General features: G+C 50.6%; 5 protein-coding genes across 5 annotated transcripts; 4 read left to right on the top strand and 1 right to left on the bottom strand.

Moving 5' to 3' along the window:
* Positions 1 to 757: 757 nt before the first annotated feature.
* Positions 758 to 5,353, top strand: chsF (chitin synthase CHS3). The gene is made up of 3 exons (XM_073767388.1): positions 758 to 1,241; positions 1,393 to 4,863; positions 4,913 to 5,353. Exons 2-3 carry the CDS (start codon positions 1,398 to 1,400, stop codon positions 4,993 to 4,995), a joined length of 3,549 nt encoding a protein of 1,182 aa, XP_073632362.1. The 5' UTR covers positions 758 to 1,241; positions 1,393 to 1,397; the 3' UTR covers positions 4,996 to 5,353.
* Positions 5,354 to 6,084: 731 nt separating this feature from the next.
* Positions 6,085 to 8,978, top strand: BDV14DRAFT_104102 (WD40 repeat domain-containing protein). Its single transcript, XM_073765550.1, has 2 exons — positions 6,085 to 7,402; positions 7,455 to 8,978. The coding sequence occupies exons 1-2, from the start codon at positions 6,307 to 6,309 to the stop codon at positions 8,912 to 8,914; spliced, it is 2,556 nt and encodes an 851-aa protein (XP_073632361.1). The 5' UTR covers positions 6,085 to 6,306; the 3' UTR covers positions 8,915 to 8,978.
* Positions 8,979 to 9,533: 555 nt separating this feature from the next.
* BDV14DRAFT_196215 (uncharacterized protein) lies at positions 9,534 to 10,137 on the top strand (the record flags this gene model as incomplete). The annotated part of the gene is made up of 2 exons (XM_073772388.1): positions 9,534 to 9,926; positions 10,000 to 10,137. The coding sequence occupies 2 exons, from the start codon at positions 9,534 to 9,536 to the stop codon at positions 10,135 to 10,137; spliced, it is 531 nt and encodes a 176-aa protein (XP_073632360.1).
* Positions 10,138 to 10,685: 548 nt separating this feature from the next.
* Positions 10,686 to 13,336, top strand: BDV14DRAFT_104071 (uncharacterized protein). Its single transcript, XM_073765549.1, has 6 exons — positions 10,686 to 11,248; positions 11,312 to 11,416; positions 11,477 to 11,868; positions 11,929 to 11,993; positions 12,058 to 12,071; positions 12,156 to 13,336. The coding sequence occupies exons 1-6, from the start codon at positions 11,105 to 11,107 to the stop codon at positions 12,993 to 12,995; spliced, it is 1,560 nt and encodes a 519-aa protein (XP_073632359.1). The 5' UTR covers positions 10,686 to 11,104; the 3' UTR covers positions 12,996 to 13,336.
* Positions 13,337 to 14,299: 963 nt separating this feature from the next.
* BDV14DRAFT_165865 (uncharacterized protein) lies at positions 14,300 to 16,260 on the bottom strand. Its single transcript, XM_073767387.1, has 3 exons — positions 16,105 to 16,260; positions 15,231 to 16,044; positions 14,300 to 15,172 (listed from the first exon to the last, which is right to left on the bottom strand). The coding sequence occupies exons 1-3, from the start codon at positions 16,120 to 16,122 to the stop codon at positions 14,679 to 14,681; spliced, it is 1,326 nt and encodes a 441-aa protein (XP_073632358.1). The 5' UTR covers positions 16,123 to 16,260; the 3' UTR covers positions 14,300 to 14,678.
* Positions 16,261 to 16,503: the final 243 nt, after the last annotated feature.

The following is a 16,503-nucleotide window of genomic DNA, read 5'->3' as shown; positions in this document are numbered from 1 at the left end:
TAGATACTTGGCCGCCATGAGTGCGCTGTTTGAGGCAAATTCTGGTATCATTGATACCTACACCAGTATTTTAGCCTTGCAGAATCTTGCAGAATAGACGACAACCTCTGCAGTGGCAAACAACGGCTTGATGGACAGGAAAGTGAAGGGACACAGCAGAAAGACCGAAAGATGCCTCAGGTGACCTAAAGAACCTTAAAGTGCAACATCTAGGCTAGATTAAGCAAAGCTGTTTAAAGTTTCCCCAATCAAAGTCTGCGAATTAGAGTCTTTTGTGGGGTCCGGACCCGCCATGCGCCTAAAGCAAAGCATACGATTGGTGGGGCAGTGATTACATCGACATTTGATCTGGCAACCGGCCGCGACCCCGACCGATTGCCCCTAGCGACAGTGTTAACCCTGCTCCAGTCTGCCTCATTGTTTGCATACAGAGCACAACAGATTATTCCAGGAATTACTACTAACTTATACTGGTCAACGCATTGGGCTAATGAACGGAGTCTGGAATAAGGAAGCTCATCAGACAGTCAGACTCTGATTGTTAGTGCCATGGCTGTGCTCTGGGCAACTGTATGTACGCTGTAGGCAGGTAAATACAGACATGCGTCGGACGTTATACACCGCAGTCAAAACACTCAGTAAACACTCATTTCAAGCAGCAATAGTAACACCACTGTAGAGGGCATCAAATGAACAGACTAGAACGATGGTTACGCCGGAGTAACTCGAGGCGAGACACTTGATTGTAGTTTTGTACTAGTTAAAGGGTCTGCCGCTTTCTTTGACCGTCTGGACCGTGACTCTGGCCTGGCGTGACCTCCGCATCCATCTTGGGCTGCCGCTGATTCTCCCCGTCCTTCATCGCTCTTCCATCGTCCCTCCTCCTGTCGTTTCACCTTGCTGCGCTCTCTGTTTCGCTTACTGTCGTTGCCTCGACAAGGGCGGCTCTGTTCGCGGCTCATCGATTTCTTCGCTCGCTTTGTTTATCGCTGTTGTTCTGTCGCTTTTGCTTCGTTTACCGTCGCCGACCGTCATTTTTCAGCGCCTGACCACTTCATCCCCAGCATATTCTTAATAGATTATATTTTATCGCTCGAATAGCTCGACACCGCTGCGCTTCACTTTTCGAATATTTGATCGATACCCCGCGGGACCTCAGGTGTCCACATTCCTCGGGAGGGGGTTTGCGGCCTCATTTTTTGAGCTCACCTACGTTTCGTCGCCATCTATGTCACTCTGAGGTTAGTTAAAGACTTCTGTGCGGTATTGGAAGATGATCGAGCGTATGCGCTTGGTCAGACGTCTGAATTTGTCGTCGTCATCGATCGCATTCAACTGGGCTATTTCGGTCGCTTTGTTTACCCGCTGCTAACATCTCTTGCGATCGAACAGAGACTATGTCTTTGCCTCAGCGGCCGGGGAAGGCCTCCCCTCGAAGGGAGGAAACGTCGGCCTTTCGCGAGCCTTCACGCAGAAGACGGCGCGAATCTGATACCCTCGGAAACGATCCGACTTCGAGCCCACGCCATCACAGACACCACCGTTCGCATAGTTCTCGACATCATCAGGATATAGACGAGGAGCGGGGTGAAGATGATGGCGGAGTTAGGCGCAAGAGGAGTCTTGTGAAGCCGGAACGAAGACACATGGACCCGAGTCACCCAAACTATCTGTACCAACAGAAGATCCATAACATGCCGACGTACAACTCGATGGGCAATGAACCGTTGATACAAGAAGATCGGGAGGGGGAGTCGACTAGTACCCCGAGTATGGATTCGAGGCGGAAGGACGCTCTATACGGTGCGCATGGCAACGTCAACAAGCCCATGGAGCGAGTTCCGACAAGACACCGATCGAAGAAGAGAAAGAGAAAGATTGCGAAAAGAGAGGCAGTGGCTGAAAGAAAACGGCGAGAGGCCATGGAGCAGGTGCGGCCTCCGAGTTTATGGACGACCTACTGTTCGATCATCACGTTCTGGGCGCCCGATTTCATCTTGAGGTGTTTCGGAATGCCACAAAAGGCCCAGCGCAGCGCCTGGCGGGAAAAAATCGGACTCATCAGTATTATCCTTATGATCGCAGCGTTTGTCGGTTTCCTCACTTTCGGATTTACTGCAACAGTATGTGGGGATCCTCCCACACGATTGAAGATCAACGAAATCGGCAGCGGCTACATGATTTTTCACGGACAAGCCTATGATTTGACCGAGTCAGAGCATCCTGCGGCCGCAGGTATACCCGACGACACCAACGTCCTCTACGACCTACCGCACAAGTATGGAGGCCAAGATGGAAGCTTCTTCTTTCAGGAGGTGAACGGCGACTGCAAGGGGTTGATTACCCTGGCCGACAACTCTGACATCCCAACCAACTCTGATAATGATCTCGCCTGGTATTTCCCTTGTGCCGCCTTCAATCAGGATGGCTCATCCGAGCCCAACAATACTGTGCAGTATTATGAGGGCTGGGCTTGCCATACATCTCGAGCTGGCCGGCAAGCGTTCTATAGCTTGCGCAGTTCAGGCGATGTCTACTTTACGTGGGAGGATACCAAGAACACCAGTCGAAATCTTGCTGTTTACTCTGGAAATGTTCTTGACCTTGACCTTCTAGCCTGGCTTGACACATCGCAGGTCAGCTACCCCGCGAAATTCGACGACCTTCGCGAGAACCCCGACGTGCGCGGCGTTGATCTCACCTATTACTTCCAAACGGGCGAGGATAAGCAGATGGGCAAGTGCTTGTCCCAAATCATCAAGGTTGGAAGTATCGACACTGATACAGTGGGCTGCATTGCTTCTCAAGTCGTGCTTTACGTGTCCTTGGTGTTCATTCTGTCTGTTGTCATCATCAAGTTCATCTTCGCTCTTGTCTTTCAATGGTTCCTTGCACCGCGCTTTGCAGCGCAAAAGACAAGCATGGGCGCGGTCGACTCGAAATCTCGAAATCAACAGATCGAAGATTGGTCAAACGACATTTACCGACCTGGGCCTCGTCTTGCAGACCACACTCCTGGCGACCGGATGAGCAAGAGGGCCAGTTTCTTGCCCACGACATCCCGCTTCTCTAGTCCCTACACTGTGAGCAATGGAGGAAAGCAGAAAACTCCATGGGTTACTATGGCGAGCCAGAATTCAACCACCCGATTAGTCCCCAGCAATACCACTCCATCAATCTACAGACAAAGCCAACATGGAAGCGGCAACCTGGCCCCGTCTGCTAGTCGAACAAGCTTGGTTCAAGATTCTCGTTACTCGACTGCTGTACCGGACTCCGAGGGCATTACATCAGGTGGTTACATCCACGAACTTGTGGTTCCTCAGCCGCCTCCTGACTGGCAGCCCTACGGATTCCCTCTGGCTCATGCGATGTGCTTGGTTACTTGTTATTCGGAGGGTGAAGATGGAATCCGTACTACACTGGACTCTATCGCTTTGACGGACTACCCCAACAGCCACAAATCTATTGTTGTCATTTGCGATGGTATTATCAAGGGTAAGGGAGAGGAGTTCTCCACTCCCGAGATTGTTCTTCGCATGATGAAGGATCCCATTTGTCCTGCCGAGGAAGTTGAGGCATTTTCATATGTGGCCGTGGCCACTGGTTCTAAGCGCCATAACATGGCCAAAATCTACTCTGGATTCTACGACTACGGCGAGGATTCCATAATCCCTGTCGAGAAGCAGCAGCGTGTGCCTATGATGATTGTTGTCAAATGTGGAACGCCGGCCGAATCAACCGCGGCGAAGCCCGGAAACCGAGGAAAGCGTGACAGTCAGATTATTCTCATGTCATTCTTGCAGAAGGTCATGTTCGATGAACGAATGACGGAGCTTGAATATGAGATGTTCAACGGCTTATTACATGTCACGGGGATTCCACCGGACTTTTATGAAGTCGTACTAATGGTCGATGCCGATACCAAGGTCTTCCCCGATAGTTTGACGCATATGATCTCCGCCATGGTCAAGGATCCAGAGGTTATGGGTCTGTGTGGTGAGACGAAGATTGCGAACAAGACCGACAGCTGGGTTACGATGATCCAGGTGTTTGAGTACTTCGTTTCTCATCACCAGTCAAAAGCCTTTGAGTCGGTGTTTGGTGGTGTTACCTGTCTTCCAGGTTGTTTCTCGATGTACCGTATCAAGGCCCCCAAGGGCGGCCAGAACTATTGGGTTCCGATCCTTGCCAACCCGGATGTTGTCGAGCATTACTCGGAGAACGTTGTGGACACTCTGCATAAGAAGAACTTGCTGCTTCTGGGAGAGGATCGATACTTGTCAACGCTCATGCTCCGGACGTTCCCCAAGCGTAAGCAGATCTTTGTGCCGCAGGCAGTTTGCAAGACGGTTGTCCCCGAGAAGTTTATGGTCCTCTTGTCCCAGCGACGTCGCTGGATCAACAGTACCGTTCACAACCTGATGGAGCTGGTCCTCGTCCGAGATCTGTGCGGTACCTTCTGCTTCAGTATGCAGTTTGTCATCTTCATCGAATTGGTCGGAACTCTTGTGCTTCCTGCCGCTATTTCGTTCACGATTTACGTTATTGTTTCCTCGATCGTCAACAGGCCTGTCCAGGTTATTCCGCTGGTCCTGCTCGCGCTTATTCTCGGTCTTCCCGGTGTACTTGTTGTTGTCACGGCTCACCGACTAGTATACGTTCTGTGGATGTTGGTTTATCTCATTTCACTGCCGATCTGGAACTTTGTCCTGCCAACTTATGCGTACTGGAAGTTCGACGACTTCAGTTGGGGTGATACTCGAAAGACGGCTGGCGAGAAGGACAAGGGCCATGAGGATGGCGAGGGCGAGTTCGACAGCAGCAAGATTACTATGAAGCGATGGCGCGATTTTGAGAAAGGTAAGCAAGCAGGATCAATGTGTGATGGGGTGCATGCTAATGATGTTAGACCGCCGAATGAAAATGCAGAGTGGATGGCAGCCCCCGGTCGGGGGCCACCCGATGCCTTACGAGCCATACCCTGAGTATTAGCAAGCGATGGCGATGTTTCTTTTTTATTTTTACGACGTGATATATGTACATTGAGGGCTGATATTTTTGGATATACTGTAGCTATTTATTGTGCTTTTACAGCTTAGCTAGTGTAGTGTAGTAACTCCGGGGAGTTGTACGGAATCTCTTCTGTGGACCATAATACAAACGCCACATGGTTACTGCGGAGATGCATGATCTTACTGTAGCAGACCACAGAGTAGCAATGAAACTCTATTATTCTTACTGTGCATACTCTGGGTTGTGGGAATAGATAGAGCGCCACTATGCCGATCGCTAAGACAGTGGGCGGCGGGTCGATGTGCCAATTATGCAGATGACAGGCGAAGGTGACCGGTGAAGTTAATTATTGATTTCGTGCATATATTATCTATATAATTGTTTTTCTTCTGTAGAAGGTAGAATGTCGAGTATTCAATAGTATGGTGGTGGTGGTGTGATCTGACTAAGACTTCCCAACCAACAAAGCATTGTCTCGATCTCTCTTCTCCAAGTCTTGCGATCGATCATCCACTGAAACTGGCCAACAGATTAGGCATGCACTGCTGCGTGTGACAGCCAGAGACGCACGTTGTTCTCACTGCTCCGCCATGCATTATTATTACTCCAAGACCAGCCTCGCTTAAGCTGTCGCAGTCCAAGTTGCGCTTCTGATCTCGCCTCTCACGGCCTCCCCCTCCTTTTCCTGCAGGCGCCGCTAGTCGGACAATCTTCTTTGACACTCCAGCTGCTTCTCTTTGAGTGCCCCTCAAGGGTCTATTGTTCGCTTTCGGAGCGGGTATTCGTGACTCCGCTTTTTTTCCCTTTCGCATCCATCCTGACCCGCGCCTGCGTGTCACATACATCCGAGCTCCTTCATTGGGGTTGTCTTGCCGCCTTTTGGCACTGGGTTGCCATCGCCGCTTTACAGGCACCACCCTTCTCGAAATAACTTCACAGAGCCGCAGTGCCAGTCGCCTGCTCGTCCAGTCGCTGGCTAAATTTCTTTTTTTTTTTAAACCTCCAAGCCGGGATTGTACTGTCTTTCCCTGGTGTGGGGGTGGTAATGGAAGACAGGTTGCGGGGTGGACAACGGTTTTTGCATAGCCAAGATCCCTGATCCTTAACGAGGCAACGTGGACGACCCTCGGTGCCAATCAAGCCGTGCCCCTCGCCCATCTCGTGTACCCTTTCTCTGCCTTATCACTCGGGCGCCAGCCTCGCGCTCACTTTCCCCGCGGGTTGTGCGAGGCATCGAGGTAGTTTATTCCTTTTGTCGGCCGCAGCCAAGCGCTGCGCTCGGCGGCCGGAATGCCTGGTCAGCGTGAGCGTGAGCGTGTTTTTCAGCCATCCTCTTCAACGTCTGCTGCTGCCTCCCACGTCTTGCCGTCCTCGTCTTCCTTCAGTCCACCGGGCTTACAGTCGCACTCTCACACGGACTCGCAGTCGGAGGACCGGGCGCTGCCGATAGCAGATTCGTCATCATGCAACTATCTGGGATTCCCGCCGCAACCGGATCCTCTGTCTTTTGACGACCCTGATCATCTTGCTCTTTATCAAGAAATGGCCATGGAAAGCGACGAGCGCCCTGAGCCTATTAACAACGAACTTCTGGAACAGTACTTGCAGCAGCAGCAGCAGCAGCCTATCTGGGATGGCCTTCATCCTTTTCCTGCGTCTTCTCTCAACGCATACTCTGACGAGGCACTCTCCGCTTTTATGTCGGTGCCTCGATATCCAGACGCCACTAACACCAATACAAGGATCTCGGTGTCAGAAATCGTTAATGCAGTCATTGAGCCGGGGGACTACTACCGTCGCCAACCCACGTCTAGTTTTGAGAATCAAGCGTCGCATATCTCTACCCAGGAGGATTTGTACACGTCGGACTCGGAAATGACCGATGCATTATCGGAGGCGGGCGGCGTACCCCTGCACGAATACCACATGGAGCAGATGGGGTTGAGCGATTTCGCCAGTCATTTCGCTCATGATACCAGCACCCAGAGCAGTTTCAATACAGGTTCGGAATCCACCGAGGAAGATAGGGCAACGAATACAGGAATGGAAGATCAACATCAACCGTCGCGGCATGCGCAAGTATCGTTTACAACGGCAACACAGGACGAGGATGACGATACGCGACAGTTCTATCGAGACCCTGGCGATGATTATGACGATGTTGATTCAGATTCAGTCTCCATCTACGATGACCGCTCACATACATCTGAAATTGATCTGGACGAATTCTACCGCCCTCCTGGTTACACGTATGCCGCCCAAATAGCTGGGTTCGACCATGTTCCCAGCCATGAAGATCATGCCACTTTTTTCGCCGACGCCGAGGATGTCAACGGTGATCCAGCCGCAGACCCCCACTTTACGGATTCCGTCATACACGGAACCAGTACGTGCGCAATTTACCCATTCTGAAACAGATCGCTAATCATTTATCACAGCACATGAGAGGAACTCTGATATCGGCCAGTTCATAGCACGATGGCTGTATCACTCATCGAACGCCTCGGTACCCATGCTGTCGCTCGCACCACCACCACCATTGCCCCATACTCATATATCTGACATTATCCGGTGGACGCCAGCGGCGAAAATCAGTCGCCCTAGCGGCTATACTGGAGACTTTTTCGACGTCCAGCAGATCCCCTGGTGGGAGAAGCTGCGGGTTAAGCGTTCAGACGCGCGCGACTTGCGCGATACGTGGTATACATCGTACCACAACCTACAACAGAATCCGCAACATCGGCCGGGATATAGACTCCCAGACGAGGAATTTTATTTCCGGGGAAAATCCATGTACACGGGTCACAAGGCCACGATTGAACATTTCCAGCTCCGCAATCTAATGTCCGTTCCCGCGTACAACACTGTACATTTCGCGCATGAATCCAAGCTTTATTCATGGGTTCCTGCATACAATGACCTGCAGTGTCTGATTGATTTGTCATCTCCTTCACCCGAGTCAGGGTTCCAGGGTCCCGTGAAAATCTCCACAATGAAATCGGCCGTAGGGGTATCCATCGCCGGCGGCTTCTTCGGCGAATACGCGGTACGAGCCATGGGTTCCAAGGATAAAGGAGTGGAAGGCTGTGTCACCAAAGACCCGAACGGGATAACCAACCACATCGATATCATCTCGAGTCGCACAAGTCGGTCGCCAATCGGGATCTTTGCTTCGAACGATAAACATGTACGGACATTGGACTGCGAGACCAACACCTTCCTTATGGATCATGAACTCACCCACGCCATTAATTGCACGTCGACCTCACCCGACGGCCGCCTCCGCGTGATAAGCGGCGACTCCCCCGTCGCCTGGGTCGTTGAAGCAGAAACCGGCCGACCCATCCACCCCCTCCGCGGCCACCGCGACTTTGGCTTCGCCTGCGCCTGGTCCCCGGACATGATGCAGATCGCCACAAGTAACCAAGACAAATCCGCTATAATTTGGGACGCACGCACCTGGCGCCCACTGGAAAAGATCGAGTCCGATGTAGCAGGCTACCGGTCTCTGCGATTCTCCCCTGTCGGTGGAGGCCCGCGCACGCTTATGCTCTGCGAGCCCGCGGACCGGATTGTCATTGTCAACGCACAAACCTACCAAACGCGGCAGGTTCACGACTTCTTTGGCGAAATCGGCGGTGCAGATTACTCGCCCGACGGTAGTACGATCTGGGCTGCGAACACGGATGAGTATTTCGGTGGATTTATGGAATTCGATCGCCGGCAGTGGGGTCAGCGGTATGGCCACAATGAGGGCTTTCAAGAGGCGCCGAATGAGTGGGCTAAGGATGTGGACCTTAAAGAAGACGAGCGGTGTTGGTTGAGTGAGAAGGAAAGAGAATCGAGGTTCTTGTGGAATTTCAGCGACGCGGAACATGATGAGTTGCTACTGTATTGATCTATTTATTCCCTCTATATCTTGTTATACCTCATGTCATATACCACCCCCGTGTGTCTTATGTTGTTTGTATTGGTTTACCCTACCTCGATTGCATTGCATTGTTTGTTTTATCTTTTATTGTCTTTTATCCCGGGTTTGGGGGTTGCAGCATTTCAGCGGAGATACCATTATCAACACTGTACACAATCTTTCTATTTTTTTTTTTTTTTTGTTTTATTTGTACAACTTTATAGCATACCTTCAGGGCAAACTTACTGATCTTCTGGTCCATTCCATGACACACCATTGCTATTCAAAGCTGCTGAATGCTTCTGCCTCCTGTGACGTAGGTTGTGGCTAAGCCACCTGGCACCAAGCTAGTCCTTCCTAGTTGGCAATAGTGCATGGAGGGAGCTCTCCGCTTAAACCAATCAACGCTCTCAGATCGACTGGATTTCAGCTGCCCAGCCACAGCCTACCCCTCCCCCTCAGTTTCATACAACAGACCTGATAAATAGACAACGCATCACCTCTGCCCAGCTCAGCTTCATCTTCTTCTTCTCATCCTCCTTACCATCCATTTCAAACATCCATTGACCAAGCAACCGACTCCAGCTACAACCCAACAACCGCAAAAATGTCCCTCCAAAACATCCTCGTCGGCGCCGTAAAAGACCACTTCTCCAAAGACGACGACGACACCGCCGTTTCCCACGCCACCGCGCAGTCCTCTACCTCCGATAACTCGCTCTTCAGCTCGGCCCTGCAATTCATCAAAGAGCGCAACATCGACAAGGACGACATCGACGAGGAACATGCCGTGAATGCACACAGACAATATGAGAATGGCGAGGGCGGCAACATGGATTCTCGTGACCTTGGTGCGGGAGCTGCTATGCAGGCCCTGAAGATATTCAACTCTGGTTCTGGCGAGAGTTCTGGGAGTGGGCAGGATAAGAATAAGTTTATTGGGCTTGCGATGGCGCAGGCGGAGAAGATGTGGGAGGAGAAGGCGGGTAAGGGAGAGGCTGTAAGTTCTCTACCTATTACATATCTTGATTCTCGATGGGTTATGAACTGGACTAATGTTTTTGTTTGTGCAGAGCGGAGACAAGCAGTCTGCTATTAACCAGGCTGCAGAGATGGCGTTCAAGTTTTACCTTAAGAGTCAGATGAGTGGGAGCTCTGGGACTGGAGGTCCGTCTGGTTTGATGGATTTGGCTGGGAAGTTCTTGAAATAAATCTGGATCTCGATCTCGGACCCTGGTCAAATTCTTTTTTGCCGATGGTATATTGTGGGACTGATTATGGTGTTCTGATTTGAGGGAGCTGGGCTTGATGTGATTTTGTCTGGCTCTCGAGACATTCATTCTCTGGACATAGGATTATGACATGATACTTGTTGAATCGAAGACCTGTTTTCATAGTATATTGAGCCATTGAGATGACAATGTGCTTCCTACAAGTCCAATGCGGCACATGACCGCATCCAGTCTGACATTTGCTTAACAATTTGACCTCATCACAATCCACAACCACAACCCACATCTCCCACAAAAAGAGCCCACCATCCACAATTAAATCAACGCAAGCCTTATATTGATCTCTCGCACTTTCTCCTTTTGTTTTAGCACCTCGGTTTCATTCAAGTCTCAGTACAGTCTCGAACTCCTACCTGCATCAAGACAGTCCAGGACCCACGGTTCAGCCAGCCCTCGACCCAGCAGTTCGCTCGACTAACCAATACTCTGGAATGTGACGTGGGCCACTCTTTCAATTATTCAATAGATGTTCATTCAACCCCACACAGACCATGAGAACGCCGAGCAAGATCCTTTCGATCCCGATCGATGTCCGACTCACAAACGAGCTCTTTCTCAAGAGTCGAGAGTCCGGGGCTCGGGTGGATTCCAAGTCAACCTCGTGGCGATTAAATTGACTCGACCGACGCGGTCCTCGCGCACGGCACACAGCGAATACCTGCGAAGCAAACGTGTAAAATATTCTCGACGGCGCAAACTTTGTTCTTGTTCTTGTTCTTCGTATAACCATTCACCGCTGCTCGGCGTCCGTCATGGTGATGGTGTCAGATTGATCGTCCGATCTACATCGCGATCGTCTCTACGAGATAGCCCCGAATCGGATCTACATACAGCGCGTCGCAGATATCTACACTGACATCGGCTATACGCCGCCACTGTCGCCGCCATGGTCGATCAGCCTGCGGCTGTCCGCGGCGTGGCAGCAGCGTTTCTGACGCTGTCGAGCATCGCTGTCATATTACGGTGCTATGTGCGCTTGCGGATCGTCAAGGCTTTTGGGTGGGATGACGGGGTTATGATTTTCGCAATGGTAGGTTTCCTCTTCAAGTTAAGAGGAGGATTTAGCGTCTGGGCTAATGCTGCTAATCTGCAGCTATTCTACGCTATGTTCTGCGGCTGCATGATTGGCGGCTCGCTTTGGGGGACGGGTAGGCATCTTACTGAGCTTACGGCTAAGCAGCGGGAGGTGGCGATGGAGGTATACCTCTCTATCCGGACCCTCGTACACTATTGTATCTCCGCTTACTGATTACCGCAGTACTGGTTTCTCTGCGACGTAGCCTACGCCGTTAGTTCCGTCCTCGCCAAAATCTCCGTCGCCATCTTCCTCCTCCGCGTCGTATTCCTCCCTGCGCATCGCGCAACACTCTACAGCGTGACAGGTCTCACCGTCGCAGCCGGAATAGTCTTCTTCGTCATGCTAGTCGCGCAATGTTCGCCCGTGAGCTTTTGGTGGACGCGCATGGCCGGTGATACGAGCGGGGAGTGTGGGCTTGTCAATGCTATCGCGATCATGCTATACATTTTTAGTGTGACATCGGCGCTATTTGATCTGACGGTAGGACTTTTGCCGATACTTCTTGTACGCAAGTTGCAGATGGGGAGGCGGACTAAAATCGCTGTTGCGGGGTTGTTAGGGATGGCTTGTGTGTATGTTGGGCTTTCATCCCTTGTTAACTTGGTATTTTTGTGCTAACACGACTATTGCAGCGCGAGCATCGCTATCATCATTCGGATCCCCTACGTCCACACAATTCGTAATCCGGACTTCCTCTGTATGTTCGCGCATAATCCCCTTATCAATCAACATCCTGCTCAATGCTAACCCTCATCCAACAGACGCAACCGTTGAAGTAAGCCCAACCCCAAATCCTATATACCACCCCCTCCCTAACCCTTACCACAACGCACTAGACTAACAAACATCTGCTTCAAAGATAGCAATCTGGTCCGCCGTCGAAATCGGCCTCTCCATAACCGCCGGCTCCCTAGCAACAACCCGCCCCCTCTTCCGCGGCCTGTTCAGTCGCGCCGACTCGCGCTACACACCATTTACGAACCCGAATGACCCCTCGAACCAGAACAGTAAAAGTGATTTGAACAAATATGCCCGTCGCAGATCAAAAACGAGACTTCCTTCACACCCTAGATCCAAGCAAAGTAGTCGGCGGGCATCGGAGTGGAATGGTCACCATGGATTCGGACAGGGTTTTCCCCTATCTGCCATAGACAGCGGCCTAGGAGCCAGCCCCTTTGGACGAAACAGCCCCATCTCAAATCTACCATCAGCCCAAACACAAACAGCATCACAAACAACAACCTCCCGCGGCAGCGCAAGTCTCGACAAAGAGCGGAATCGAGCAGGAGCAGGAACAGGAACCGCAAACCCCGGCTTGGCCTTCTACGAACCGTATATCGGCGTGCAAATGATGACGATGCAAAATACCGTTGATATAGAGGGCGGCGTAACGGATGAATTTGCGTCTGCGCCGTTCCCGGCGGCCGGGGAGGATGTGTTGCGTATGGGGTTTAATCGGGGGTTGAGTACGGGTGGGAATAATGGTGATGGTGGTGGTGATATTGAGGGGAGGATGAGGGCTGGTACTGATATTGGGGGAGGTGAGGGCGAAAGGGCCAGATCGGGATCGAGGATTGGGGTGCATCGCACGTTTGAGATTTCTAGTAGCAGTACTGCTGATCAAGAAGGTACCAGTAGTGGTCCTTATTCTGGTAGTGGTACTGGTGGTGCGAGTGGTGGTAGAAGTCCGGGCAGCTAGCTAGCTAAGCGGGCTTCTACCGCCTTTTGCTTCTATATGGTTTCCGGCGATATATAGCTCGGAGACTGGGAACCAGCTTGAGACTACGAAGTTACTGAATATGACGTTAATGATTCATAGAGGTTTAGGCTACTGGGTCTACCGTACTGTCCAGTTGAAGACCGGAGCTGTGCCTAACCTATACCACCTACTTACTTTGCTCTAATGCAATGCACTGCACTGCAGGACCATGGTGCTGTCATATGATAGATGACTAAATACGTTTGTGGTAGGATTTACCAGACACGTTTTCCTTACTCAGGGTGGTAGTAACTATCAATCTATCTACTGTTGCTTACTTCATAGCCAGGTAAGCTAGCCCTAGCCCCTCCCCTGTTCATACCCGCCTTACAATCCACCATGCATACAACAACCACCCCCTCCTCTCCCCTCCCAAAACGAAAAATCTCTCTTGCAGCTGCTCGCCAAAAAATAAAAACATACAACAGCTGGGATTCGCATGTGGTCACCCACCATACTACTAACCAGCCGGCGTGTGGCTTAAGTACGGCTGAGCGGACGGGAAGCCCTGTTCTCCACACCCTGTGGTCGTATGTGCTAGCTTACAATAAACTTGATTTTATATAATAATTATTGTATAATCATTCAATGAAATCAGGGCGAGTGCACAACAGACAGGATAAGATTCTCATTTTCGGCTCACTTGCCTCATTTGCCTCACGCACCCTGCCTACCTAATACCGATAAGCCTCAGTACCCGCGCATTTGCAGTAATCAATCAGGGATTGGCCCCTCAAGCTACGACTCCAAACAATGATGCCTGGTATAGCCACAAGGAACACTGCCGCCTGGTTGCGTGAGTTATTGGCTATTTACTTATGACTACATCATGCGCAATTTCATCGTGGCACTGCCAAAGCCATAGTTTTCTCGCTGGAATCACAGGAAGGATGCTTCAAGCTCAGGCACGTTTCAAGAGTCGTCACTGTATAGTCTGCAGGGGTGTCTTGACAGCAAAGTTTTTGACTCTGGTATGGATTACCATATTCAAACACTTAAGAAGCGGGTCTGCCATCACCAAACAGGTCGCAGCTACATTTGGTCACAAACACATGTCACCGAAATGTCCACTGTGCGCATGGTTCGTTTGCGACAGTACTTGGTGTATGCACGAGGATGTATCTATATACGGTAGAACACGTTTCCACGCTGCGACACATTATCGTGCCGCAGGCATAAATCCCACTAAGCCTAGGCTAGTATGGACCATGCCAGTCCAATCTCATATTTCAGAGTGCTCAAGTCCATTGGGACCTAATTGACTTGCTAGAGCCAGGTTTACAAGTCTCAAATCACGCATTGCCAATACTCAGATTATACGGAGTAGAGGTGGGGTGTACCTGGAGACGATATTTAAGATCTGATATGAGGTGGATTGTACTTGTCAGCCAAGGACTTGATATAATTGGGGCTAAAGAAGTTATGCATTCATACTCATATATATAAAAAAGCAAGCTCAACATCCGAGATGCTTGTGCTCTGGGCTCGCCAGGAGCTAGATAGGTGTCCATATTATCTGAGATATTGAATAATACTCTCTCATCGCAGGTATGGAAACCACCGTGCAGTACATTTTCAGACCCTATTCAATAAGAGAAGATGATACTTAGAGATTACCCCCAGCTATTGAGTATCAAGCAGCACAACTGCCGGCGCCCATACTTTACGCTGGTCATAATGCTCAGCGCTTTCAGAGCCGAAAGCTAATATGGCTGGTTGGACCAATAAAAGCGCCTTTTTCCCATCTAATCTTGTGTCGTCTTCGTCCAGATGATGTAGCCGATGGGCGCTCAACTCTTCGTTCTCTGTCCTGAACAGAGGTAGCTCATGTAGTGTTCGAACAGCTATGGAAGCTCGCTGGCCCCATAGCATAAGTGCAAGCTGCGCTGCCCCTTCGTACAAAGACTGCAGTTCTTGAACCCAATTGTTATAACTTTCTACTGGGTTCTCACCACTCCGAAGTAGGAAGCGAATTGGGCTAGAAAGAAGATCTGATACATAGTGCCTGCAAACTGGTTTGATTCGGGCAGCGAGATACGGCTGGGCTTCCGGGTTGTCTGAGTTGGAAAGACTGCGGATAGTTTGAGAACGCCAGATATGGGATTCAGCATCGCTGACTGCAAGAATTGTAAGCAGTGTTTAGCCGCAAGAATGAGCACGGTTGTTACTAGGTACCTCTCGCTATGCCGTTCTGAAGTACGCGCATTTGCTCTGGTCGTGGAATCGTCTCGTCACCTTCAATAGCAATGAAAGCGAAGAAAGGGTCTGCAAACAAGCTCTCAAACAAGTCTTTCGCTAGAATGGCTTGCACAAGATGTGCCGGGGCCTTGTCTTTAGACACAGGGAACTTGTTGATCAGCGTGTTCCAGTCGTGGACAGCACAGTAACCGCCTAGATACTTTACAGCGGAATCTGTTCCACTTGTTCCCGCAGCGTTTAGATCAGAAAATGATGCACTGTTGTTTCTCGCCCACTGTCGAATCTTATCTGTAAGTTTGAAGAGCTCATCGCTGACATAGCGATCCTCCTTGGGGGCGTGCCATTTGGTTGCTATTAACGACTGCAAGCTAATTCCTTGACGGCCCCTTGTCACTCTATTGAGCTGCTTCCTCTCCTCGTGACATGTGGAAAGCTCTTCTCGAAGAGCCTTTATAGTCTCATCCCGTCGGCTTAGCTCCTCGAAATCCTGCCCTAAGTCGGCTTGCCGCTGACATAGCTCGCTTGTTAAGGGACTGATTGTCTTGGTGCTTTGGTTGTGGTCCGACCTCATATCTTCGATCTGGGCTTCGAGTTGAGCTATCTTGCGCTCATATTTCTCGCGTCTTGAAGTCTCAAGGTTTTCCGATGTTTGGCATAGTGGATGATCAGTTTCCTGGTTGTCAGATGAGGTAGTCTTGTCGGTGCCGCCGCTCGCACCTTCCTGGCCATTTTGTCGTTGCCTCGAAGTCGATCCTCGCTCGACTTTTGCTTCTTTCTTCTGCGGTAGGAACTTGCTTATAATGAGCTTTGAACCTTATTGACGTGCGAAGCTTGAGTTCAGGTGTCTTACCTTTTCGAGAAAAGCCATGGTCGTCTGCAATCTGATGCTGATAATCGATATCCTTTAGTCCCAATGTCTTCCAGCGAACTGTGTAATCTCTCGTCTGAAGCCACGAGAAGGGGTAGGAAACCTCCCAACTCTGACCAAGTGGCAGGTGACAGGGGGTTCACCCAGCAACGGGTTCAATTATTCGAGCAAAGGATTGGAGATAGTCGGCGCTAAGTCAGTGACTATTCGGGTCGAATGCATGCGCTAGATAGGCGCTTAACAGCGATTCGCCGAGTTCATGAACTAACGTTTCAGACAAGTTGGACGTGAGAGGCTGGCGTTGGTCCAGGGCTCGTTTTCAATGGCGGCTATGGGTATCCAGCGCAAACACAAAAGCCCCCTCCTTCCCTTAAGCAAGTC

The sequence above is a fragment of the Aspergillus stella-maris genome (genome assembly GCF_047715825.1).
Source record: "Aspergillus stella-maris strain CBS 113639 unplaced genomic scaffold BDV14scaffold_5, whole genome shotgun sequence".
Lineage (NCBI taxonomy): Eukaryota > Fungi > Ascomycota > Eurotiomycetes > Eurotiales > Aspergillaceae > Aspergillus > Aspergillus stella-maris.
Note: the sequence above shows the minus strand (reverse complement) of the source record. Positions and strands in the feature narration are given on the sequence as shown.

Bases quoted from the DNA above. Each gene is read 5' to 3' on its own strand.
- BDV14DRAFT_104102 (XM_073765550.1), top strand. From the start codon at position 6,307: ATGCCTGGTCAGCGTGAGCGTGAGCGTGTTTTTCAGCCATCCTCTTCA. The intron at 7,403-7,454 runs GTACGTGCGCAA...CATTTATCACAG, and splicing joins TTCCGTCATACACGGAACCA to CACATGAGAGGAACTCTGAT.
- BDV14DRAFT_165865 (XM_073767387.1), bottom strand. The intron at 15,173-15,230 runs GTACCTAGTAAC...CAATTCTTGCAG, and splicing joins TCAGAACGGCATAGCGAGAG to TCAGCGATGCTGAATCCCAT.
- chsF (XM_073767388.1), top strand. From the start codon at position 1,398: ATGTCTTTGCCTCAGCGGCCGGGGAAGGCCTCCCCTCGAAGGGAGGAA. The intron at 4,864-4,912 runs GTAAGCAAGCAG...TAATGATGTTAG, and splicing joins ATGGCGCGATTTTGAGAAAG to ACCGCCGAATGAAAATGCAG.
- BDV14DRAFT_104071 (XM_073765549.1), top strand. From the start codon at position 11,105: ATGGTCGATCAGCCTGCGGCTGTCCGCGGCGTGGCAGCAGCGTTTCTG. The intron at 11,417-11,476 runs GTATACCTCTCT...TGATTACCGCAG, and splicing joins AGCGGGAGGTGGCGATGGAG to TACTGGTTTCTCTGCGACGT. The intron at 11,869-11,928 runs GTATGTTGGGCT...CGACTATTGCAG, and splicing joins TTGTTAGGGATGGCTTGTGT to CGCGAGCATCGCTATCATCA.